Source organism: Xyrauchen texanus, chromosome 26, assembly GCF_025860055.1.
Source record: "Xyrauchen texanus isolate HMW12.3.18 chromosome 26, RBS_HiC_50CHRs, whole genome shotgun sequence".
Taxonomy (NCBI): Eukaryota; Metazoa; Chordata; class Actinopteri; order Cypriniformes; family Catostomidae; genus Xyrauchen; species Xyrauchen texanus.
In genome coordinates, this window is record NC_068301.1 from 17,614,546 (window position 1) to 17,642,443 (window position 27,898).

A 27,898-nucleotide genomic window follows, 5' to 3' on the forward strand; every position below is an offset into this window, starting at 1 on the left:
AAATCATAGTTTTGGTACAATTAACAATTGTTTTACAACAGTAATACTGTAGTTTTCATTCAGTAACCTTGATTTTACTATAGTGTAGTAAACATGACAATAACCATGTTAATTTTGTGGTTATTATGATTTTACTAGAAATACCATGGTTAAACTATGGTTACTGTAGTAAAGCCATAGTGGTGCAAATCTCTTGAAGTGTCTGTTACCAAATAGAATATTTTTACTTTGGATTTGGCAGTAATGTTTATTTTTTTTCCCCCTCAACATAACAAATACAGAGCCGTACAGAAAACCACAACCTTAAAACCGTGATACAAACAGAACCGTGAGAAATTTGAACCGTTACACCCCTAATGTATGTAGAGATTATGGTTTGTTTTGTAGGATTAATGTTTGTTACATTCTGGTTATCACCTAATCTTGGTTAAATGCAGTTTTACAGCTGTTTGAAGTTCATTATTCACTCTCTGAGAGGGAGTCATCAGGATTACTGTAAACAGTCATTTAAATGGGCACCATGCAATTTATGCAAGTGTACTGTCATTTATTTCTCAATCAAATCAACATTAATTTGTAATATAGGCACATTTCGGTTTAATGTTACAGCTGCCAAACCTTAAATTTTAAGCTTTTAAATGACACACATTTTTCAAATGAGAAGCTTTTAATGATTTAGCTAGCATTTCCAGGTTAAAGGAACCTGGAATGTAAAATGTAAAAATATAAACTCTATTTTTTAAATTGTATTATTTGTTTTAAATATCATATCGGCCACAATGAGTTTTGAGTTATCAGTATCAGCCCAGAAATTCCATATCAGTGCATCCCTAATAAATATATACAGTTGAAATCTGAAGTTTGCATACACTTAGGTTGAAGTCATTAAAACTAATTTGTTAACTATTTCACAGATTAAATATTAGCAAATAATAATTTTGGCAAGTTGTTTAGGACACAAGCAATTTTTCCAACAATTGTTTACAGACAAATTTTTACTTTTAATTGACTATATCACAATTCCAGTGGGTCAGAAGGTTACATCACGGCTTTAGACAGTTAAACAATGAGCTTCTGATAGGAGGTGTACTGATTTGGAGGTGTACCTGTGGATATATTGTAAAGCCAACCTTCAAACTCAGTGTCTCTTTGCTTGACATCATGGAAGAATCTAAATTCATCTGTACAAATAATAGTATGCAAGTATAAACACCATTGGGACCATGCAGCCAACATACCACTCAGGAAGGAGACGCATTCTGTCTCCTAGAGATGAACATAGTTTGGTGTGAAAAATGCGAATCAATCCCAGAACAACAGCAAAGGACCATGTGAAGATGCTGGAGGAAACAGGGAGCTGAGCTATATTGACATAACCTGAAAGGCTGCTCAGCAATGAAGAAGCCAGTGCTCCAAAACCACCATTAAAAAGCTAAACTACAGTTTGCAAGTGCATGTGGGTACAAAGATCTTACTTTTTGGAGAAATTTCCTCTGGTCTAATGAAACAAAAATGTAACTTTTTGGCCATAATGACCATTGTTATGTTTGGAGGAAAAAGGTTGAGGCTTGTAAGCCGAAGAACACCATCCCAGTCGTGAAGCGTGGGGGTGGCAGCATCATGTTGTGGGGGTGCTTTGCTGCAGGAAGGACTGATGCACTTCACAAAATAGATGGCATCATGAGGAAGGAAAATGATGTGGATATATTGAAGCAACATCTCAAGACATCATCCATGAAGTTAATGCTTGGTCGCAAATGGGTCTTCCAAATGGACAATGACCCCAAGCATACCTCCAAAGTTTTGGCAAAATGGCTTAAGGACAACAAAGTCAAGGTATTGGTGTGGCCATCACAAACCCCTGACCTCAATCCAATTGAAAATTTGTGGGCAGAACTGAAAAAGCATGTGCGAGCAAGGAGACCTACAATCCTGACTTGGTTACACCTGTTCTGTCTGGAGGAATGGTCAAGTCAAGTGGTTTTTATTGTCGTTTCAACCATATACATTTAGTACAGTACACAGCAAAATGAGACAACGTTCCTCCAGGACCATGGTGCTACATAAAAACAACAAAGGACCAACACAGGACCACATGAGACAACACAACAAAATAAAATACATATATATATATATATATATATATATATATATATACAGTGAGGAAAATAAGTATTTGAACACCCTGCTATTTTGCAAGTTCTCCCACTTAGAAATCATTGAGGGGTCTGAAATTGTCATCGTAGGTGCATGTCCACTGTGAGAAACATAATCTAAAAAAAAAAATCCAGAAATCACAATGTATGATTTTTTAACTATTTATTTGTATGATACAGCTGCAAATAAGTATTTGAACACCTGAGAAAATCAGTGTTAATATTTGGTACAGTAGCCTTTGTTTGCAATTACAGAGGTCAAACGTTTCCTGTAGTTTTTCACCAGGTTTGCACACACTGCAGGAGGGATTTTGGCCCACTCCTCCACACAGATCATCTCTAGATCAGTCAGGTTTCTGGGCTGTCGCTGAGAAACACGGAGTTTGAGCTCCCTCCAAAGATTCTCTATTGGGTTTAGGTCTGGAGACTGGCTAGGCCACGCCAGAACATTGATATGCTTCTTACAGAGCCACTCCTTGGTTATCCTGGCTGTGTGCTTCGGGTCATTGTCATGTTGGAAGACCCAGCCTCGACCCATCTTCAATGCTCTAACTGAGGGAAGGAGGTTGTTCCCCAAAATCTCGCAATACATGGCCCCGGTCATCCTCTCCTTAATACAATGCAGTCAGCCCTGTCCCATGTGCAGAAAAACACCCCCAAAGCATGATGCTACCACCCCCATGCTTCACAGTAGGGATGGTGTTCTTGGGATGGTACTCATCATTCTTCTTCCTCCAAACACGGTTAGTGGAATTATGACCAAAATGTTATATTTTGGTCTCATCTGACCACATGACTTTCTCCCATGACTCCTCTGGATCATCCAAATGGTCATTGGCAAACTTAAGACGGGCCTTGACATGTGCTGGTTTAAGCAGGGGAACCTTCCGTGCCATGCATGATTTCAAACCATGACGTCTTAGTGTATTACCAACAGTAACCTTGGAAACGGTGGTCCCAGCTCTTTTCAGGTCATTGACCAGCTCCTCCCGTGTAGTTCTGGGCTGATTTCTCACCTTTCTTAGGATCATTGAGACCCCACGAGGTGAGATCTTGCACGGAGCCCCAGTCCGAGGGAGAATGACAGTCATGTTTAGCTTCTTCCATTTTCTAATGATTGCTCCAACAGTGGACCTTTTTTCACCAAGCTGCTTGGCAATTTCCCTGTAGCCCTTTCCAGCCTTCTGGAGGTGTACAATTTTGTCTCTAGTGTCTTTGGACAGCTCTTTGGTCTTGGCCATGTTAGTAGTTGGATTCTTACTGATTGTATGGGGTGGACAGGTGTCTTTATGCAGCTAACGACCTCAAACAGGTGCATCTAATTTAGGATAATAAATGGAGTGGAGGTGGACATTTTAAAGGCAGACTAACAGGTCTTTGAGGGTCAGAATTCTAGCTGATAGACAGGTGTTCAAATACTTATTTGCAGCTGTATCATACAAATAAATAGTTAAAAAATCATACATTGTGATTTTTGGAGTTTTCTTTTAGATTATGTCTCTCACAGTGGACATGCACCTACGATGACAATTTCAGACCCTCCATGATTTCCAAGTGGGAGAACTTGCAAAATAGCAGGGTGTTCAAATACTTATTTTCCTCACTGTATATATATATATATATATTATACACGTGCACTTTATATAGGTATATATATATATATACCTATATATATATATAGTGCACGTGCAACCATGTGTAAAGTACGGGACAGTACAACAAATTACTGACAATGAACAGGACAATAGACACAGTGCAGCGCCGACCAGTACTCGGTAGTGCAAAAAGATGACAGTTTCTAAAAACGTAAACATAACATACTATGAGATAGTGTTCTATGCAAATAGCAGTTATTGAGGTAGCAGACAGTTATAAAGTGACAGTAATTAAAGTGCAACTCAGGACACGTGTGTGTGTCAAACCAGTCTCTGAGTATTGAGGAGTCTGATGGCTTGGGGGAAGAAGCTGTTACACAGTCTGGCCGTGAGGGCCCGAATGCTTCGGTACCTCTTGCCAGACGGCAGGAGGGTAAAGAGTTTGTGTGAGGGGTGTGTGGGGTCGTCCACAATGCTGGTTGCTTTGCGGATACAGTGTTTTTTTGTAAATGTCTTCGATGGAGGGAAGAGAGACCCCAATGATCTTCTCAGCTGTCCTCACTATCCTCTGCAGGGCTTTGCGGTCCGAAACGGTGCAAGTCCCAAACCAGGCAGTGATGCAGAGGATGCTCTCAATAGTCCCTCTATAGAATGTAGTGAGGATGGGGGGTGGGAGATGTGCTTTCCTCAGCCTTCGAAGAAAGTAGAGACGCTGGAATGGGCCAAAATTCCAAGAAATTGTTGTGAAAACGTTTGACTCAAGTTTAAAGGCAATGCTACCAAATACTAACACATTTTATTTAAATTTCTGACCCAATTGGAATGTGATCAAATAAATAAATGCGGAAATAAATAATTATCTCTACTATTTTTCTGATATTTCACATTCTTAAAATGTAGTAGTGATCCTAACTGACCTTAAACAGGGAATGTTTTCTATGATTAAATGTCAGGAATTGTGAAAAAACGAAATGCCCGAACTCACATTTTAATTGCACTTTATTTTTTATTTGAAACTTTTATTATGAAACTAGAAAAATGTAAGTTCAAAGTTTGAGATCAAGTTGTCTTGCTTTGTGTAGGTTTAACCCTAACCCTGCTTAATGAAAATTACCCCATAGTACCACCTAGCGTCCAACCAGCGGTAATACCGGTGTTAGTCGGTTTGAACGTGACCAACTGACCAATCAAAACTTGGTCGAACAAGACTCTTCTCATCGACTAACGTTTGGTCAACTATTAGGAGGCCCTAGTTTCTTTAGTATATTGCACATTTTGGAAAATGAAGTAGGTTGTTTGGGCATTCCAGAACATACAGAAAATGTGTATTATGCACATACATACTGCATAGTGCAAAATGAATGAAGAATGAATAATCAAAAACCATTCATTGTTTAAACTCTGTACACCAATTCAGATATTCATGTGAAGTATATACTTAAAGTCCCTGCCTGTCTCATTGATGATTGGCTGATAAAGCTTCTGTGCTTCCTGCTGATTGGCTGATGGAGCACCTGTTCCTTTGATTATTGAATAGCGACAAGACTCGAGACTACTTTAATCTCTCACATTCTCACCTCTCTCTGTGAATCGGTTTCCAAATTTGAGCAATCATGACTCTGTGCCAAAGAGTAACTGCCGTCCCTAAATATGTTATCCAAAATGGCTTCCAGAAAGATTTGACCAATTGCAGCATTTGTTGTTGATACAGTTACGAGGGAAGGCCAGATTAATTTAGTAGTAAAGAGCAGACTGTATTAAATGGTATATATGGAGTATTTAGCTATGTACAATAAAGCCTACACAGTCTCTCACAAACATGCATGCTGGTACAGAAAAGTTGTTTGGGTCCTGCAGCAGTGCTTTCTATAAATAGATATCATGACCCAATCCATTAAAGACTCTTAGCCCCTCACTGTACCTATAACCCACATGACCAACTGATAAACAAACATGTGTTTGAGGCTGTCCTGACATCACACAGTCACAGGAGATCACTGTCCAAACAAGATGGGCCTAAATCAAAGTCAGAGTTCTCTGGTTGTGGATCACAGGACTGAGTGAGTCCGAATACAGGGGTACACCTGGATCTCTTCAACATTAAAAAAATAAATGCCCCAAAAAGTGTTTTAATACTTAAATATGTATGAATTTTGTTTCATTACTTAACAAAATATCAAACCAAGTGGAATTTAACCTACAGAAACATAGCACAAGGGCACTTTTCATGCAAAACATATTGCATAAAGAAGTTGTTAGGCTTTAAATGATAAAACAATAGATATAATGTTCAAAATGAGGACACTTGTGCCTTCAAGTGAAGTCAGAAGTATCATAATTTGGAGTTCCATGCACATGAATGACCAAGCGAAGTCAAGTTGTGAAACTATGGTCTTAATTATACAGGGGACCTCCTAACTTTGTACATTTCGAAATACTAATTTAAAAAAATATATAATTTTTAAATGGTTTAATTTATATAGTTTATGTGCATACTTTTTTCACATTTTAAAATAATTTGCATTAATATGTCGAGCAAGTGCTAAAAAGGTACTGTCTGTAAGAAAACAGGCAGTTATGTTAATTATATTAATGAGTGGGGTTGCATGGCTTCATTATAATCAAATGTTTCTTTTTGTTGTTTCTGATCAATAACTGACTGTCAAGTATAGAAAGTGTATTAAAAGCAACATTATCAATGACAAATGGCTTACATGGACCTTATCTTTGGACAAACATTACAAGACGAGTCAAACCAAACTTTTCCTGTCAAAACGCATTGTTGTTAAACTTCTTCGCATTTTAAAATTTTGATCTTGGGATTTTAAGAATTGATATCGAGATTGTTCAAATGAATGTTGGCGATTAATCGGGAATTCTGTATTTTTACCCATTCCTAATCTCTATTATTTTTATTTTAAGTCATACATTTAGTTTTATAGGTTAAAGCAAAATCCATATAATATTGCGTACCCCCAGTTGAGAATCACTGTTTTATAGATAATGCATACGAGCTCATGATGTTGAAGTGCTTGTAAGTTTCATTCTTCCTTTATCAACCTTTTTCCTGGGGGTCTTACTGGGGAAATGTGGGTGGGACTTCTGTCGGAAGTCGTTCTATAGCATTCTGCTCTGGCTGCAATCATTTTGGACCCTGTTTTTTTACAGCTTGCAATAAGACACGTTTTGGATGATCTGATCGCAAATGGTCAGCGCTAAATATAGTTATAAATGGGGTGCAAAATGATTTGTGATTTGGATCACAAAAACACGTACAGAGGTAGTCAAACACCACATCGCATTTGAGGTTTAAAATGGCATTCTGATGCATCCCGGATGGCAGCGAAGCACCACCTCTTACCTGTTAATCACCCGCTGAACAAATGTTTAAACTTGCATGTGGATTTAAAACGAAATAACTGTCCGATTGGGGAAAACTCAAGTATGAGAGCGTCACAGCTCTTCCTTAGTGTGTCTGTCTGATTTGAACAGCGAGTAAAGACACTGACTACCGCCCCTGGAGTCACGAGTTCGAATCCAGGGTGTGCTGAGTGACCCCAGCCAGGTCTCCTAAGCAACCAAATGTGCCCGGTTGCTAGGGAGGGTAGAGTCAAAAACAAATCTGTCCCACGGACTCACGAATGTTGCGCGCCAGTCACCACGTGACACTCCAAGCAGGCGATCCTGGCCAAGTAAACTTAAAGGAAATTACTGCTCTTGTTGGATCTACACTAGCGCATGAGAGTAACTTAATAGTAAAAGTGCTTCACGTGTGCCACAAGTAAATGTCATGTTCACTGTGCACTGTATGTGCAATTAGTTTGACTTTGTCTTTTTGTCAGAACATGCGATTCCTAATGCGCACATCCGTGGTTGCTGGACTACTGTGTGCACTGTTGTTGTTGTTTCTTACTTGGTGTATTACAGTTTCTTTGTGCAAACAAATTACTAAAATTGCTAAAATTGGACGACTAAACAGAAACCATGAGAAACTGCTAACTTCCATCTAAAAAACACAATCTTTTTATTTTTACAAATTTTAAGTTTTTGTGAAGTTTTAAAATTGTGAAGTTTTTAAATATAATGATAAATATATAATTTTAGTCAATTTATGAATGTGTAATTTACAATTATAGTAAATTACTATTAGTAATTACTATTATATTAAATTGTGTGATATATTGGCATTATATCGGCCTACAAGTCACCCTGCTCTCTAGATATCAGCATTGACATTGGCCATTAAAAAACACATATCGGTCATTCTCTACTTTTACAAACCCACTTTGCTGTGTACAGTCCATCTAAAAGAGAAAGAAGGCAAGAGATACTACAACATAAGGTACAAAAGTGTTTTGGTTCGCTGGATAACAGTATGTGGTGCTTTGGATTAAGATTTAGTGCAGGCACTCATTTAATGCTTTTAAAATGGTTTAGTCTCCTCCCAGCCACCACCTCTTTTTTATTTTTTTTTTATTTTAACAGTCATAATGTCAACCACTAGCCCGACTAAATGGAGGCTCAGGAATTTCAAAATGGAAAACTCAGTTAGTCTGAGTCTGAAACTATTTCAGCCTGCTTTATTATTTTGTTTGGCTTGGAATGGCTTTGAGAAGTAATTTTTGCTCATTAGCCTCTCTTTCCACATTATCATTATTATTTCAAACTAAAGATGTTTAAAGCCATAGCTCTAAATGGGCCTCAAGCCATGTGACAGGGACGAGATTATCTGCAAGCATAAATGATTTCCAGTTCTCTTGGTATTAGACACCACATGGACATGATTATAGGAGAATATGTTAAGAATTGGGTGGAAGGAGGAGAGAGTGAGAAACAGGCATTTATTAATCATAGTATTGTGATGAGGTGGCCAGAAAGAGAGAATTAAAGAAAGATTTGAGGAACGGGACATATGACATTGAGTGCTATGAAGGGCCAGCCTGAAATGGAAAAGCTCAGTGTTTGGGGTGGTCTACAGAAGAGGGACCAGCTTGTGTTGTAGGTCAGGAACTCAAATTTCAGGGTCAGTAAAGAGGATGAACCTTGTAGCTAGACAAGTGGTCAGATTTAAATACAATTGTATGTATGATGAGAAATTACCATTTAATAAATAGGGATCTCCCCAAAACGCATGTTAATTCCAGGTATCAACAAGGCCTATGTGGAGAACAATTTTTGGCCACTGATTTGCAACACACAATGAAAATAGAAACCAAGCAGCTGTCAAAATGCCTGTCAGAAAAGATCCAGTCAGTCAGGGAATGTTCACAGGCTCTCATGAAATGCCTGCTTGGATGTTGTGGAAGAGATGTCTAGTTATATTTCCCCCTACTCCCATGTAGAACTTAATTATTAGAAACATTTGTTTTGAATTATGACTGGCTGTATGTTTGTAGTTTGTTTTTGCCCTCTCAGTCTCTTTTAGAGGTTCTTTTGTGTCTTGCATAAGCTTCTGGTTTTCTGTACCCTGTTATTTGGGGGCCTGACCTCAGAGCTGGCAGGCGAGCAGCCAGATGAGAGCGCAACATCAAATGCTCCCTGGCAGTGTGAATGCACATGGAAAAACAGATGGATATGACATGTAAAGATGTTTGCCCTCTGGACTCAACTGATTTGCACTCCTTGGATTTGAAAGAGATTTGAGTCGAGCATTAGGGAGCATGTGTGTGAAGAGGAGGATCTTTTAAGACGACAAAAGAAGAGATAAATGTAGTAAAGTATCAAATGAGGGAAGTTAAAAATAAAGCAAGGTACTTGTGTAAGGGGCCGTTTCACACTGGACATGTTTTTGCTAAGCTGCTTTTTTTCTCAATTGTTTTGTATGTAAACATGTACTAAATGGCTGTCTTTGACTGTTGCGTTTAGAGTCTCGCTGATTAGATTCTTTCAGCATTAAGATGACGTTTTATTTTTTTTAAAGATCTTGAGACATAAGCATTCTGTTCCATTCTTTGCTCTGCTTCTAGGGGTTTTTAACGAAATAATGTGTTCGGTCTAAATGTCCCCTAGTTGGAGGAGACGGACCACTTAAAAATAAATTAATGGGAGAAATTGTAACCCTCAATATGATGGCTGTAGGAGACCCAAACACCATTTTAGAGAAGTATTGCCTTTTGTTTTTTTTTTTTGCCATCTAGAACACATTTGCACATTAGCTGAACCAGCCTGAAAGATTTGAGGTAAAAGCAAATTTCTGATACCATTGTTGTCAGATTTTATTGCGGAGTTAAAATATTGAAACGTAATTTTGACAAACAGTTAAGAGATTTCAGTCTTTCCGATTTCAAGTAGATGAGAGCTGTACTTGTACAGTATGCCCAGGGACATTACCAAGATGGCCACCACGTGAACTGACGTGTCTTAAAGGGATTTTGGGAAACACTCATCAAGAAGCAGCAGGTACAGCAGACAAGTAATCATAAACAAGAATATTGAAGTGAAACAAAAAAACAAGGCTGAGAATATTTCACTAGGTGAAGGATTGCAGATAGTTTACTGAGGTCTCATGGTCTCTCAGTGTTCATAAATGTAACGGGCAGTAGTGACACCTACATTCATCACTGTCAGCACCAGATCCCTGTGTACAAATGCACAGGTTATGCAATCTCATGATTGCTTTTCTTTACCCCCCCCTCCCCCCCCCTCCCCTTAATTTTCTTCTGCAACAAGAAGTTGACAGCATTCAGAACCCCTTTTACATAGATAATGTAATGTATTTCCAAGTGAAATGGCGATATTCAAATGAGAAAATAAGTATTAGGCAGGACTTGATTTTACTTGAACTGATTGGATTGTGAAAACTGGCCGTTGCATAACAAAATGGAGCTTGGTGTGTGGATGCGAGGGGTTAAAAATAAGAGGGCTTGGTGACATCATCCAAAAATGTATACAATGTGATGTATGTGAACAATAAGATCAGGAACATGTATTAATGTAAATGGTGTCAATTTTTATTTCATTTTGATTTTAAATGCTATTTATTTAGTACAGCAAAATTGAAAATGTACGTGTACTAACTACACATTATTCCGGATAAATTTATATACTGCGTTTTCATTTTTGAAATGCTCTCCATCTACACTGCCATTTTTAAGTTGCTCGTCTGCACTTAAATGTCTGAAAACGCTTAAAGCTGAAGTGCTAGTGTCACATACATTACATACTTCAGCTTTAAATCCCCTTGGCCTTGTGTCCTGTGGCCCTGTGTCATTTCCATGTACGGTTTGTAACGCAATAGTCCTCGTGATCCACCACCATACAGCAATTCAGAGTAAACTTCCCATTGCCTTTCAAGGAATGCAATGTGAAGTTTGTACAAAGGAACATTGATCTTTAATAAAATGCTTTTAAAGTGGATAGCAGGCACATCACAGCTACAACATGGGCAACCATCTTGATTGTTTTGGGTTGAATAGATCACATGACTGCATCACAAAACAGAAAATACATCATAGTTTTTGAATCTCTCAGTTTTTTTCTGTCTACACTTCAATGCAGATAGCATTTTCATATGTATCTTCTTGTGAAAGCGTTTAAGAAAAACTCATTCGCTTTTTCAAAAAACGGTGTCTTAGTGTAGACGGAAGGCCAAAATGTGGAGAAATTAATGAGCTTTCAAACATAAACAAATTGGTGTGGATGTGGCCTAGTTTTTAACCACTACTATTAATGAGAAAAAAATAAATAAAGGGGGGAAATTACAAAAATTCTAAAAGGTTAAACCGGTTGAAGATCTCATATTAATTTAGTATGGTTTTAGAGTAGCTTACTGATGGTAAATATTTGTACAGTATTTGCTATCATTGCAGCATTTTTCAGCCTAGCTTTGTAGAAACTTGAGGCTTAAGGCCATTTTGAAGGCACGGTGAATGGATCCTTATCTGTGCTCGCAGATATGAGCAAGCGATTCATCAAAGAAAATTGGAAGAATTCTCTCACATCCTTTTCCTGAAATATCCTAGGAATTTAGATTACAGGCCTGTCTCCGTGGCAACAGAAGTCGGGGAGTCTTAATGTGTGTGTGGTCAGGATGGACAAACATATGAGTGTGTGGGGGTGGGAGTGTGTATAAATGGACTCTTGAATGTCTGTGATTTATTCAGTAGGTTACAACACAAGGGCAGAATACAACTGAACCGTTATTTTACAAGCTGATGATACATATGTAAGGAAAGAGGTAAAATGTCTTAACAAATGTGCATCCTTTTGGGCAATATCACACATTATCTGCTCCTGTAATGTGGTCTTGTGACATTTTACAGAATGTGAACAAAGGAGAGAGGGAAGAGACAGAAGTCGGAAATATTTGTTTGATCGAAATTACAACATTCGTCTCACCCCAGGAATGTGTCAACTGTGTGTGCGCGGAAGCTTATAAACACTGCTAATCTTTGACATGCATTTTTTTTTCTAAATGTATTGCCTTATTTCATCTTGTTTTGTCCAATTTTTTGTTTTTTCAATCAAAAGAGAGAGATCAAGTCATTATGATTGCTCTGATCCAAAACCTAGTGAGCTGCCACTGGAAGCAGCATTTTAAGGCATAATAGGGGCTCTCCAAGCATGAAAGCAGTTCATAAAAGTTGGCAACTTTATTATGCTCCCTCCTAAGGTACCTTGTTTTGGCCAAATTCTAAAGCAGCAATCGTATGTGTCTTTCATTGCCAGAATGCTTTGCGCTGAGATCAGTGAAATAAAATAAATACAAGATGGTGGCCAATACAAGAAAAAATGTCATTTATTTCTAAAAAATATATATTGATAAATGTTGATTATTTTGAACAATATGTGTGCTATGTTTTTTTATGCACGCTGTTAGCTTAGAAATATGCTAACATATATTTGTGTGGAGCATGGTTATTATAGTTTTGGGTTTTTAATTTATTTTTATTTCATTTGTAATAAATTTTTTTATTTAATTTAGTTAATTATTGCATTATTTTATATTCAATTGGTCATTTCAATTTACTTTAGATTTCACACTTCGTCTGATTTTTATTTTAGTTTTCATTTTCTCGTTGTTTTCTAGTTTCAGTTAAGTTAGTTCATATATTAGTTTCAGTATTGTATGGCTGCTGAAGCTAAATACTTTTGCTGGTATAATTTAAAATGTCTAACGTCATCGTTTACTCCCACTTCACAGCAGATGCATTAGAGGATAGATTATATCATAGCGGGTGCACTGAAGGTCAGATGATATATTATCAAACATATAATGTGTTTTTTTTAGATGTGTATAATGATTGATTATGATAAAATACGAATGCGCTTGCCGGCTATGCGTGCCGCCATATTTGCTTTGCAATGCAAGATGGGATTCTGAGTTTGTATCGTCATAGTAGCATACAAAAGGAGGAGCATAGAAGGTTCGTAAAATCTGGCCCTTCCACTCTCGCAGCCCCGGAAGGGATTTTAACGGACAGAACGGGAGAAGGCTCGAGTGGACTGACTAGTTTATTCTTTGACTTTAGAAAACATGGCGGCAACGCTGCATCTAAACAGTGCCCTCCGACGGTAACGGCTTTATACTTTTATTTTGTGCTTTTAAGTTTATAACATATCAAAATAAAGATATTGTGATGTTGAAAAGATCATTTGAGCTGCTGGTTCATTATAACCGCTTCAGTCATTATGACAACCGATTTAGATGGTAATCAGCAGCATGAATGCAGATCATACCGGTTGATCGTATGAGCCCAGCCTAGTGTGATCACACCTGTTTCATCGTACGTGCGAAAGGGTTAAAGCAGATTGTAAATGTTTCAACGTTTATAATATGGTATGAAGATGGGTACAGTTAAGTGGGACAGTAAAGCTTGACCCCTATTGTATCCATATGTATTTCCTTAAATGGTTAAAAAATAATTTCTAAACTGATCTTTGAGAAGTAAACATTAACTTTTTGAAGTTTAAATCAATTATTTTACTTAAGCATTTGTAGAAGAACTCATTTCATCACCATGGAAAAAGTAATGGTAAAGAAAATTTAAATGTGTGTTTTTTTTTAAGATGATCAAGTAAAAGTTGACTTAATGTTTGAAAAGTTACATATGATTTATGATGTGAAATATAAAAAATTATTTCAAATAAATTGTAGATAATTTCTACAGAATAATTTCCCGTGTCCCACTTTACCAACACTGCCTGAAAATAATCTGTTATTTGGTCAAAAGAGGGTCCTCAAAGATTCTTCGTCCCAGTATTGAGTATTTCTTCATTTTTGCTCTGATTAACATTTTGAGTCCTATTGATAACAAGGAAAAGCTATATATATATATATATTACTCACCTAAAGGATTATTAGGAACACCTGTTCAATTTCTCATTAATGCAATTATCTAATCAACCAATCACATGGCAGTTGCTTCAATGCATTTAGGGGTGTGGTCCTGGTCAAGACAATCTCCTTATTTCCAAACTGAATGTCAGAATGGGAAAGAAAGGTGATTTAAGCAATTTTGAGCGTGGCATGGTTGTTGGTGCCAGACGGGCCGGTCTGAGTATTTCACAATCTGCTCAGTTACTGGGATTTTCACGCACAACCATTTCTAGGGTTTACAAAGAATGGTGTGAAAAGGAAAAACATCCAGTATGCGGCAGTCCTGTGGGCTGAAAATGCCTTGTTGATGCTAGAGGTCAGAGGAGAATGGGCCGACTGATTCAAGCTGATAGAAGAGCAACTTTGCCTGAAATAACCACTCGTTACAACCGAGGTTTGCAGCAAAGCATTTGTGAAGCCACAACACGCACAAACTTGAGGCGGATGGGCTACAACAGCAGAAGACCCCACCGGGTACCACTCATCTCCACTACAAATAGGAAAAAGAGGCTACAATTTGCAAGAGCTCACCAAAATTGGACAGTTAAAGACTGGAAAAATGTTGCCTGGTCTGATGAGTCTCGATTTCTGTTGAGACATTCAGATGGTAGAGTCAGAATTTGGCATAAACAGAATGAGAACATGGATCCATCATGCCTTGTTACCACTGTGCAGGCTGGTGGTGGTGGTGTAATGGTGTGGGGGATGTTTTCTTGGCACACTTTAGGCCCCTTAGTGCCAATTGGGCATCGTTTAAATGCCACGTCCTACCTGAGCATTGTTTCTGACCATGTCCATCCCTTTATGGCCACCATGTACCCATCCTCTGATGGCTACTTCCAGAAGGATAATGCACCATGTCACAAAGCTCGAATCATTTCAAATTTGTTTCTTGAACATGACAATGAGTTCACTATACTAAAATGGCCCCCACAGTCACCAGATCTCAACCCAATAGAGCATCTTTGGGATGTGGTAGAACGGGAGCGTCGTGCCCTGGATGTGCATCCCACAAATCTCCATCAACTGCAAGATGCTATCCTATCAATATGGGCCAACATTTCTAAAGAATGCTTTCAGCACCTTGTTGAATCAATGCCATAGAATTAAGGCAGTTCTGAAGGCAAAAGGGGGTCAAACACAGTTAGTATGGTGTTCCTAATAATCCTTTAGAGCCCTCAAAAAACAACAAATAGCTGCCCCATTTCCCATCAAACGAATCCCAATTACCCAGCTTTCTACGTGACACTTCCTTGAAAGCTACCACCCTCCCCATCTCCATGCACCATTCTTGAAATGGGGGTGCTACAGCAGACTTCCATCCCTTAAAATTTGTCTGCAGATCATAACACTAATTTGGACCTCATTTTTATGTGTGTATCCCCTATATTGATGACCACCCCATTACCTAAAATACAGAGTCTGGCAAAATTAAATTTGAGTGCCCAATACATCACACATAAAACTGAAACTTAAACCAAAATTGTTGGATCTTAACACCACCAAAAGACTTGGGTTGTGTCTCCATCTTCTGATTGGCATTGCTAGCAGGTGGGTGTGTTTTTAAGACCAAGTGGGGGTCCAATACATTTTTGATTTCGAATAAGGTAGGATAAATCCTAAGCTTTCTATAAAGCTATAATGTCAGGTTATATGGCATTTGGATCACAATTAAAAGTGGAACCAAAAAAAATTATAATTTCCAAAAGTATCCCACTTTGTACATATTTACCTCACTGGATATAAAAAAATAAAATTAATTTAAGGTAATTTTTTACTTCATGATCGAAAAGATGACATTTGCCTCTCAATATGCTTCTCAATGCATAAGCACAGCGCAACAGTGAGCATACAGTGTGTATATTACTTATATAAAAATAAAAAAATCACACCAACAAATAAATGGCAAATGAATAGCCTAATCATTTTTAATTGTAATAAATGCTAATGTCTGAAGATAAAAAAGCATAGTTTTATCTTGTTGTAAGCTAGTTATTTTTTATTTTTAGGAAGGTATGCCCATTTAAAATAAAAGTAAATTATAAATGCAGTTACTAAATCGAATGCACAACTTAACTGTTGCAGGGCAGTATAGTTGATTTATTATTATTATTATTATTATTTTTTTTTTTGAATATATAATTTTTCTATATTTAATATGAATTAATATTAAAACACCCTGACACAATGCTTTTTTTTGTGACTGTTATTTTTACTTTCAATCTTTATTGTCCTTGGGAGGCATTCAGTTGGTAGACAGCAGCCAATATCACAAAAACAATTAACATCGATCTAAACAAAAATTATTTTATGAGATTTATAAAAGTAACCCTAACTGTCAGAATAAAATGCAAATCTCATATACAGGGACCAGGGAGCTACTCGTCATTTGCACAGTCAATAAAATTAACCATCAATTAGTTTACATAAGAATGAAAGAGCGGGCTTCTCGAGAGAAAAGACGTGGGTATTAGTAAACTTAAGATGCTGTACATTAGATGTCACACCGTAATGCAACTTTTATCTTTATGGGATTGTTCCGGGATGTGTGTGAATGAACACCGATTACAGGAAAGCTCTTGCAGGGTGAATTAACACATTTTGCAGTCCCAGAACAGTTTCTGGAACAACTTTTCCCGGGATTAGTCCCTGGATCTGTGTATGAAAGAGGCTTGAGTGAGAGCAGGTGAGAGCCAAGCTAATGTTGCTTTGTGTGGATTATTTCATCATTATTGTTTTAATTCAGATTCATCTGCTGTAATAATGACATTTCCCATATTCTGTTTGTTTCACGAGGCAATAAACAAAAACACGACAATTTTTTTTTTTTATGTATACTACTTGGGAGCGATAATTTTCGTTTATTACATAAATAAACAAACAGAATTGCACATTGTTATTTGTGACTCAAGATGGCTAAAAATATTAGTTTGTAGAACTTTAGTTTTAGAATGTGTTTGTTGTATTTTACGAGTCTAATATTATGATTACTCCTGACTATACAATCTGAATGATGTTACCTATTCCCATTATGATTGTTGTTCACATTTCATAAGTTATACTGTGGGATAATGGTCATGTCGATATTTTTGGGATAAGACATTGTGTTGTGTTCATCTGCATTTGTGCAAAGCAAGAGACATTAACAGATATGAAATAAGTTAGCTGCCAAGTTAGCTGTTGATGTTACACTACAAAAACATACATTGTAAAGATTAAAAAAGGATAATGTGAGACTACCTGAGTACCTGAAGAAGTACCTGTCTCTACAGTGATGACTGATTGGAGAATACATGTGAATTCCAACCTTAATTTCATTCAGGAAGATTCCCCTCAGGAAGTTTTCTCAAGACAGGAGGCAAAAATCACAGATGATAAACTGGTTTTATCCAATTTGGCATAAACCAGCAGTGTGTTATTTTGACCTAGCAGCTTGGGTTGGTTATGAAAGATTTCTATTGTCAGTGACAATGACCCAGCCACTAACACAACCAAGTTTAATTCTGCAGAGCACATCTGCAAGCACAGTTTGTGTAACTTGTTTGTCCCTGAGTGCCGCAAACTGGGTTGCTGTTTGTGCAAATAATGGGGTTGTCTAGCACCTTTTGAGAATGTGCTAAATGTCACACATGAGGATGTTTTTCACTGGACAGTTTATCAGGTCTACTTAATTGAAATGGGCTCTGTTTTGTGTTTTAGGCAGGCTTTAGGGAGGGGGCCTATGGCAAGCCTCGAGCTAATCACTCCACTTTCTAAGCAGCTTCTGTGTAATCCGCTGTCTACGAGCAGTCCTTCCCACCACATCAACTGAACCTGTGATTTCTTAATTCATTACAGACATTTTAGTAGGATTTGTTTTGGCCTTAGTAATTTTTTGGTCTTCACTTTAAACCTTCAGTTATATGTGAATCAAAAAAGGAGTGTGTATCTTTAACGCTTCAAATACTTAACAGCTGGAGTAACATGAGCTCTTGTTGATTTTAACTTATATTCTAATAGTGGTGCTGTGGAAAACCTGCTGTGACTGGAAAATGCCAAATGAATTTCTAGGGTGGCCCGATGGCCTGGAGCCAGTGTGAGTTTATGGGTCAGTTGACCATCACTTGCTGTATTGGACAACAGCTGCATTGTCACTACATCTTGCGTTAGTTGATCATATGTACTTTACGTTTGCAAGATTTTTACACATTTGGGTGCATTATTCAATTATTGCTTTAAAAACTGTAATTTTTTGGGAAAGCGTATGTTTAATTAAAAATGTTTTCATTTCTGACACTAGAAAATAAATAACTTTAATAAATTAAAATGTTTAATTGTTGGGACCAGTTCAAATATTGAATACTGGACCAAAAATCCTAATGGTTGAGCCTTGCGTCCACCCTTTTAGCTGATATGTATTCTGATTGTAGACTATTGAAATTAGTGACCATCCTGGTCAAAGCTTATTCTAATTCCAGGAGAGACAACTGCTAGTAGGGGCTTACTTATGCCAGCCTGATAACAGAAGGTCTCTACTTCGCATACCAGGAACACTGTCTTCAAATCTCTTAGAGGGAATAGAAAACTCTGAGCTAAACTACCATTCCTTCGATGCTGGGGTCTGGTTAAGGAACACCAAGGCTCTTCATAAAGAACTTTTATATTTTATATTTTCAGACTTCTTGTGAGACCTGGTGTTAGAGGCAGTTCTAGTCATGTACCTGAACTGTGGTGCTGTTGGACATGCAGATTCATTGTGTAGTTGGTGTAACGGAAATTTGGCTTCACTTTTGGACAACCACAGGTGGCAGTATGCACAGACGGGCAACACGCTAATTCAGCTGCCAGGTAAAGCTTTTGCACTGCAAATGGGCATGTTTAATACCAACCAACTATTAAAGGATATCATCTTTCATTGGTGAATTGATAATGTTTGTGAGGTGTGTGTTAGGGTTGGGCGATGTCCCCTAAATTGGCAGTTGACGATGTTGACAGTAAAACATCGCGATGGACGATGATATCGTCGGTGGGGGGCGGTTTAATATAATTTCATATAATTTTCAGAAATGATATGAAAAATTCTAATTTCGTTATTTTACTAACCCAACTAATGACTCGGCGCTTTATCAGTAGGTTGCACGACACGTGAAGCATTTTTTTTTTTTTTTAGCTTTCACTTAAGAGTTGTGAACTTTTTTATTTTAATATATCTCTTTACATAAATACTATTTTCCACTTAAAAACTATAATTTCGTTATTTTACTCACTGATGAGCAAAAGGTCGAGGCAGAAATGACCATGTACCTGCAGGAACCCGTTTCATTTGTTGTTCTTCTATGTTTTAATAAATGTGTGTTATTCATATTCACCTTGTTTCTTTCATTTGATTTGACATTATGGATTTATGGCCAAGGACATTTTTCTTTAAAAGTATTAACCAGACAAAAGTGATTTGACGTTCGCTGGTCTGGGTTTATGCCGCTTCAGTGTATACAAGTGCTATGTGACAATGAGCAAGATTTTCTGAGACACTACAACTACTAATAATTAATTAATAACGTCCATCGGCACAACCCTAGTGTGTGTCTTGTACAAACTGCGTGATTAGGCCTGCAGAACAACTTGTCTGCAAGGATTTTGGATTGTTTTTGATTAATGAAAAATAATTACAGTAAGGGGCATTCACACTAGATTTTGTGTTCTATTCATTTTCATTTTAAATTGTTGAGCCTATTTTGCTATCCTAGTAACTATACATGGATATATATATATATATTTTGTTTGCATATATTTGCATTTAGCTTTGTTTTTCCCTGCTGTGCGTGACACTGTCAGAACATATCTGTATGTCTATGGAATTTTTTGGCATATTTTATCTTCCACCAGGCGAAAATCGTATATGTCAGCTTACTTGGAAAATTAACAGCACGCCTCTCCTCAACAAACTGCCAAATTTAGATCTTATTGATCATGTCCATAGCACAAACAGTGCAGAGTGTGTGATTCTTGATAGTGTAATACTGAGGGTTAGGGTATAGTCAAATTGAAAACCCTAATTATGAGCAATGTTAATAGCGATGCTTCCTTATAGGTCGAACCATCTAGCTACACAAGCTCGATTTTGAAAATGCGTCAGACTGCAAATCATAACACAATGTTAAGTATGCATTATTCACGTTCAGCCGGGCCGTGCATTGTCAATGTGTTGAACAAGTGCTGGAGTCTCCGTATGCATTCTTGCATTAAGTATGTTTCTGGCCTTAGAAAGCACCACTAATAAGCCACTGTATACCCTAAGCCTCAAATGCAACACACATTGCAATGAATTCAAAAAAGAGAGCATGAATAGGTGTGAGACGTGCAGACAGTTGGGAAAGGAGTGAAGGAGAAAAAAGGACAGACGGACTGATGGAAAGGGAGAACAGGAATTAGATGGGCTGTCTTGACTGTGACTCCCCTCTGTTTTGGTCTGTTTTCCTTTCGCTGAAATGGAGAGGGCAGAAACTGCACTGGGTCTCTGTTCCCGCTCTGGTCTAAATTTAGCACGACCCCCACAGACAACACAGGCACAATAATGACATAAAATATAGGCCTAACGATAAAAATAAATAAAAACCAGCCGAGCCAATGGCTCACAGCTCCGAATGGCAACAAAGGATTTATAGCCTACACAAGACAGCATAAACTCCCTATGGTGAAATTTAAGGAGTTGAGACACAGGGATTCAGCAAATGCCAAGTGTGAGTAAAAATGGCTTTGGCGACTAGAAACACCAATTACTCCTCAGTTGTCCGGTAACTTTATTTGGAACTGCAACATGATATATTGTTTTAATCGATTGGCTAGAACAATGTTAAATGAAGGCTAATTGTCTGAGTTTATCTGTCAGAGTCATCAACTTTGGGCAGTTCCTTCTTTCCACATACTGCAACATGGCATTTTCTCTATTTACCAGTCTGGCTGTGCTTTAGACTCCTGGAGAACTCTTCACCCGTGATCACATTACAATAGGAGAAACAAGCTTTATGTTCATGCTTACAGACTCTCCCTTCACACTTCACACACATCATTGCCTGTAATAAATCGAGCTGAGCTGACCTTTTCAATCGATTTGTCAAATGGTAATACACTTCAGTCCTATGGTGTCACCAGACAAGACCTGAGGAGAGACTAAGTTCTGTGAGGTCTATTTTAGATGCACTACTATGCTACCACTGTTAGAAGAAGAAAACGAATTGGTGTGGGAGAATTTGGACTAGGGCTGAGCAATATATAAAATATTCATGATCTACAATATACAATTAAGCAATATTGTGAATATTGCAATTACTTGAATGTGCTTTTTATTTGGCCATTAAGTTTCATAAAGGGTGTCAGTAGACTAATTTCATGATCCTTCTCGGCTGCACAAATAATATCATCAAAAGGGTGATATGGTCATATGTAATTATTAAACTGTAAAAGGCTGAGATTAAAGACAAAAACATGGTCTGGGTGCGCTACAGAATAAATGGGTGATGCACTGTTCTGTGCACACTCAGGGCTCATGGCCTCATGTTTTAAGTGATTTTAGAACTGTCCACGTGCACTTGCAGGTAATAATAATTTTTATTTTTATTTTTTTTAAACGGGGGAATTGTTTTTTTGCCGATAACCAATATATTTTCCTAATAGACTGCCAATTAACTTATAAATCGGTCGACCTCTAGTGTAAAGCTCCACTGTGGTTCACTAAATATTCATCGCGTGTCCCTTGGTCATCTGTCTCTTAAATCACTTATTTCCACATGGCCTGGGGGTTACAGGTCAACCAGCTCAAGTTTGAACCTTGTCTGCAGCTGTTTCAGAATACAGGTTGACAGGTGAGGTCACAGGGGTCTTCAGCTTGAGATCTCAATCCACTGGAGCACCAATTTGAATAAAATCAAGAAATCATTGCTGATTCCTGTCCCTTCTAGAATCATCAATTAAAGATTTGAAATAAACATACAGTACAAATTCAGCTGTAGATAACTGTTTGACATCAGCAAGTCAATTACAGTTGCAGGTGTGTTCAAGATTTGTCACCTGTTCATTCAGCAGGACAGGAGTCTGAAAATGAATGAATGGATGAATTGACTCATTAGTCTTGTTAGCCTGGTCACGAAATCACCATTTTTTTTATTGAGATGTTAACAGATATACACAGTTAAGGGTAAAATGTTTTTTTCTTTTTCATTTTTTTTTTTCTGTTTAAAAATGAAACTTGAAGCCACGTCATAAAATATGATGTATATGCGTTAACTCTTGAGTTGTGGTTGGTAGTAGAGTACACTATAATAAGTAATTCGATTCTGAGCATTTCTCCACATTATTCATGAGAAGGAATGCATCCATCCAATCACTGCGCTGCAGTCATGCATTGGCTCGCATTACAGCAGAGGATTCAAATTTACCATTCAACCATTCAGCAGTTCCTGGCCGGCACGAGTTCAACAGCACTACCAGAACAGATATGAGAGTGGATCCGTGGTGAGATCGCATTACAGCGGAGAATTAAAAATCACACACAGACATAACAACGGATCCTGGCCTGGATATGGGAGCAGACTTTTACAAATAACACTGTGGTGATATCAGAATCACTCATCAGAATGGACCGCAGTCAATAACCGGACCCTAATGAGCAAGTTTGCTGGGCGAAGTTCTGCTACTCATGTTTCAAACATGAATCAGCTTAGAGACGTATATTCTATTCTCTGTATGTCTTATGGAAAGGATAACACAACGGCTCATTAAGAAACTGAAGACAATGAATAAAAAACAAATATCTAAAAACTTTTATTTATTTATTTTCTGAAAAAGAGGGATGAATCGGCTATTTTCTGTGTTAGTCAATATTATGCCACAAGCACTGTTGATATAGTTTTAACTTGTATAAATTCATAAACATTCTATGAAAGAATAAATATCTACATATTTATATTAGGTCTCTAAGCAGTCCTGGTGTTGGTGCCTTGGTGGCAATGCCTGCTTTCACTTTATTCTCAGAAGTTTGAAAAAAATATTCGAATCTTTGATTTGCAAAAACTGTTTATCATCTTCACTTTTCTCACGTTCATACTTTTTGTCCCATGATTGATATACAGCAAAGTGCCCTGAAACTCTGTTTGTTTCCTCTCACATTTTTATGTTTAGCAATCTCTATCATGAAGTGACAGTGAGTGAATTGTTGTGCTTTACCCACCTTCCACCCTCTTACCACCCACATTTTTACATATTTTCATGCCCCTTTTTTTAAGTCTGAGGCGCAAAGGGGGGTTTCATGACACTTTGTTGTTTACAGTAATGCGGCCAGCAGTAAGAGTGATTTACTTAGTGGCCGCCACACACAGGCACATACTCGTTGAAACATTAACCTCTGCCTTCATGTGCTCTTCAGTCTTACCAACAGTAAGGAATAATAACTGGGGGAGGGGAAGTTTGTGAAGTCCATTTTTTTTTTATCTTAAACACTGGCTTTAATTCATGTTGGAATGATTGTACAAGATGAGCGAGATGAGTGAACATGAACACCACAAGAATGTTGTAATTAACAGTAGGGAAACTCTGGAATATTAAATAGTTTTTTGGTCATAATTTAAGTTTGCTGTTAAGCTTGACAGGATGTACTACTCGTTTAGCTCTTTTGGGTCACATTTCACCCCAAAATCAAGAAAAAACGAATTCAATTTTGCATAATATGAAACCTTCGGCTGTTTTTAGGGTCGTTTGTTAGATTTTTTTGGCATTATTTTTATTACAATTAATCACTTTTCCCTCTTAATTACCATTATGGTAATATCATTTTAGTTTTGGAAGTGTTTTTTTCCCCCCATTATGGTTAAGTACAGTAACTGTATTACAGCAAAAAATATGGTTATACAATATTTTTATTTAGGCTAAATTAGCATAAATACAATACTTCCATGATGTGTATATAAATACTTTATATACAGTTGAAGTAATATATATTTAATGAAGTAATGTATCATACGTTTTCACAATACAAGAATTAGAATTCTGCTTTTTAATTGTAATGTAAAATAAGCACACTGCAAAAAATAAATAAATTCTAACCGTCCTAAATAGGTTTAATTTTCATCAAGCTTGAAATTAAAATAAAGATTATTCCACCCTAATATCAAGATGATTTTAGGATGGAATTTAACCAGACACTTTTTTTACATTTGTTGTATCATTACAAAATACCCTTTAGGCTTGTCTAGATTTCTTATGTAGGTTGTTTGTAATGAAGTAAATACTCTTTATAGGTAAGTGAATAGAAGAGAAAGAAATATAAAATTGCTGAACCATTTTGTAACCTTTTATTGACCAAAATCACTTGAAGGCACATCACGTTATTATTGTGACTTTAAGTAGAAATTTCCAAGAAGGGCTTTAAAGGAATAGTTCACCCAAATATGACAATTTGCTCATCGTTTACTCACCCTCATGCTATCCCAGATGTGCCTTCAGCAGAACACAAAATGATTCAAATATATATTTTTTTAAATAATATCTCTGCTCTGTAGGTCAATAAAATGAATGAGTGCCGAAATGTAAGCTCCAAAAAGAACATATAACTATCATAAAATGTATCCATACAACTCCAGTGGATTAATATCTTGAAAATGCTAGATGTAAGAAATAGATCAATATAAAAAAATTCAAAAAAATGTAGCTTCTGGTCAGCTTGTTGACGAGGGTGAAGTTCAAACTGCCTCTTGCTTGACGCGTGCATGAAAGACTCCTCTGCATTGATATTCATATGTATAAACCTTTTTAGCAGCTGTTCCTATTGGCCGTGATACTGTTTCCATACAAAAGCAGTTTATGCATGGGGTCTGTGCAAGTGGAATACATTTCAAAAGAAACCATCCCAACCCTGCATGTACTCTGTGCCCAGTGAGGCAGCTGGCTGGACTCTACTGCAGCAAAGCAATCTACATCCATTATGTTTAATTTGGTTTTCACCTCATCCCTCCCTCCCTCTCTTTCTCTCTCCATCATTTTATCACTTTAGTACTGATCAGTGTGCCTGCTGTGCTGCCATCTACCAGAGAGCCAGTGCTCTACTCTTTAGGTTTACAGTGTGTGTTATGGGCTGGGTATTACCTGGCACCTTACGTTACGATACATTTTGCAATACACCTGTCACGATTACACTGTAAAAAAATCCTGTTGTTTTTACCAAAAAAATCTGGCAGCTGTTGTTGCTGGAATAATTATGTAAAAAATACAGTTAAAATGTAAACCTCTTTTAAAATGTAAACCTGTACATTTTACAGTTTAATATGGTTGTAATTTACATGCTGGCACTGTAAAAAAAAACAAAAAACAAATTCTGTTAAATTTACAATAATAAAATTAATAAACATGCCTTCTGAAACTGTAAAAATCTGTTGTTTACTTTATAAGGTATTTGTTAATCATCGTAGAAACTACAGAAGGGCACATGATGACATGAAGTTTATCAGTAATGGCTCTTCCAGGAGCTATGACCAATAAATATGACAGTGCTCAGTATCACTCACACAAACACTAAACACCATCATGGTAACACATGAGATTTAAATAATGTAGTCAACATGAACTAAATTACATCAAAAATAACACAGAACACCCCGGTGTACGTAACTGATATTAAAATATGATGAAACATAACTATTCCCATAAAATATAATGAAATGTAATGTGCCACGCAGGGAATTGTGGGAACGCCCGATTCGTTTTTTTACTGTAATTTTAACAATAATTTACTGTAAAAAAAAAAAAAAGTACGTTCTTTTTACCATTAATTATACAGGAAAATCTTAATTTTTACATTTAAATAATTTACATTTTTACATCATTTTATTGTTAAAACTACTGTATTGTCTTTTAAAATATTTTACAGTTTTCTATTTCTGTAGCATTTTTACAGTATTTTTCTGTTAAAATTACTGAATTTTTTTACAGTGTAGATATATTGCGATACATCACATTATTGTAATTTGATTGGATTATGAATGAATTCCAATTTAAATTCTGAATTATTTGTTTATATTTTAATTAAACACTGAGCATGTAGCTTGAAAATCAAGTTTTTGTCTCTTGGTGAGCTCATTAAATTGATTTGGAAGTAACAGTGTGCCAACTTTGTTGTGTGTTAAATTTATATCAATACACATAGTTTAATATAAATATTGATGCGTGGATCTAAAGAATTGGTACAATTTAATGAGAAAACACACACAGAGAGAGAGAGAGAGAGAGAGAGAGAGAGAGAGGAGAGAAAATATCGTTGCCATTATTGTGAAGGGATGTTTCAGATTGTGTCTGAGGATGGAGTTTTTGATTTTTTTTTGGACCATTACTGCTTCAATATCGGGAAGATCAAGAACCTATTACCTGGAAACAGTGAGACTACATTTTCACAAGTTTGTTTTCTAATTCTGATGTCTGAGACTTCATGAAAAATAACTGTGTCAGAGAGAGGTTAGGTTTGAAGGAACCAATGCACTGATACAGATATCAATTCTGTGGATGTTTCTTTTGAATGACTTTGAAGTTCACCCTCTTTTCACCTTCACAGTCACAAAAGAGCTGTCCCTCAGTACTACTGTATTCTTTGAAGTTCTCTCCTAAAAACAGATTCCTTCTTTTTCCACAGACTGTGAATTCCTAACCACATTCAGAGCTCTTCCTGATCTGGGACTAGAATGACCATCTGATTTTCCAAAGCGTAATGTCTCTATTTGTGAAGTGGTTTGTTGTATTTCTGTGGTTTGGTTGCTGAAATGATAGATCTTAGAACTTAGTGAAATATCCTGTTACCCTGCATGCAGAACTTAAAGGACAGCAGCACTCTGTGAAATAGGATTCATTTTCACGAGTTGACGTTTAAATGAGAGGCCATTTCTTTGTTTTCTTTGTGAACGTATAGGCAAAATGTAAAAAACAAAAACTAGATTGGCTTTGTTCAGATTGTTACCCTATGTAGGCCTATATTTGTTCCTAAACTCATTCTTATGTGCTATGTATGGATGCATAATGTCATTGACCATATCGGTCAATGTGTGTTTTAAAAAAATTAATTTATTGGCATAGATGATTGGCTTTGGGTTGGTGAGACTGATATTGGAAGCAGATAATTTTCTGCAAGATTACAGAAGTGCAAAGCAGTCATTTTTCTACTATTCATTTGAATTTAGAGATACCGATTTTACTTATACAATGTATATACAAATACAATAAAATAAGACTTTATTAATCCTTTAAAGGGGCAATTTAGTTTAAGGCCAAATTTTGTGGATCAGACAAAGGCTGCGTTTCCACTGGAGCAGACGAAATCCACTCAAAGGCGCTCACAGTGCTAGGAGAGCGCTTGCTCCGCACCGCTGTCAATCCTACAATCCACCTTGTGAGCATGACGCTCTGCTTTCATAGGAATTAATTGAAAATGCGCTCAACGCGCCAGTGGTAATGTAGGGTCAGACTGGATGAACTTGCTAATGCTAGCTGCCTTGCTAACAATTAGGTTATGTTGGACACCGGATTGATTCCATCCGCACCACAAGACTCTCGGGACACCCCTGAACCCACATTCAGCGTCATTCCACAGTCACAAGGGCATCTATGCCCCATACTTGGGTATCTGAATCTAAAGAAATATAAAAAATATTTCATTTTAATGTAAAAATATCCCAACAAATACTGCACTGATGTCACTATGCTTCAGAACAAACAGATGATCTTTTAACATTCATCTTCAATTGATAAACGGTAAAAGACGGTAAAATTGGTAAAAGATCCCACAGACCCCGGCTTTGGCCGTCTCTGGACCCCTT

At 37.0% G+C, this 27,898-nt stretch overlaps 2 protein-coding genes across 2 annotated transcripts in view; one reads left to right on the top strand and one right to left on the bottom strand.

Annotated features, from left to right (window-relative positions):
- LOC127619534 (uncharacterized) overlaps window positions 1–27,898 on the bottom strand; it is a 202,635-nt gene that overhangs the window by 58,963 nt on the left and 115,774 nt on the right. The window lies entirely within an intron of this gene.
- LOC127619533 (triple functional domain protein-like) overlaps window positions 18,751–27,898 on the top strand; it is a 101,052-nt gene continuing 91,904 nt past the window's right edge. The window contains exon 1 of the mRNA XM_052092378.1: window positions 18,751–18,896. Coding sequence (XP_051948338.1) covers window positions 18,764–18,896 — 133 coding nt within the window. The 5' untranslated portion in view covers window positions 18,751–18,763. The remainder of the gene's footprint in view (window positions 18,897–27,898) is intronic.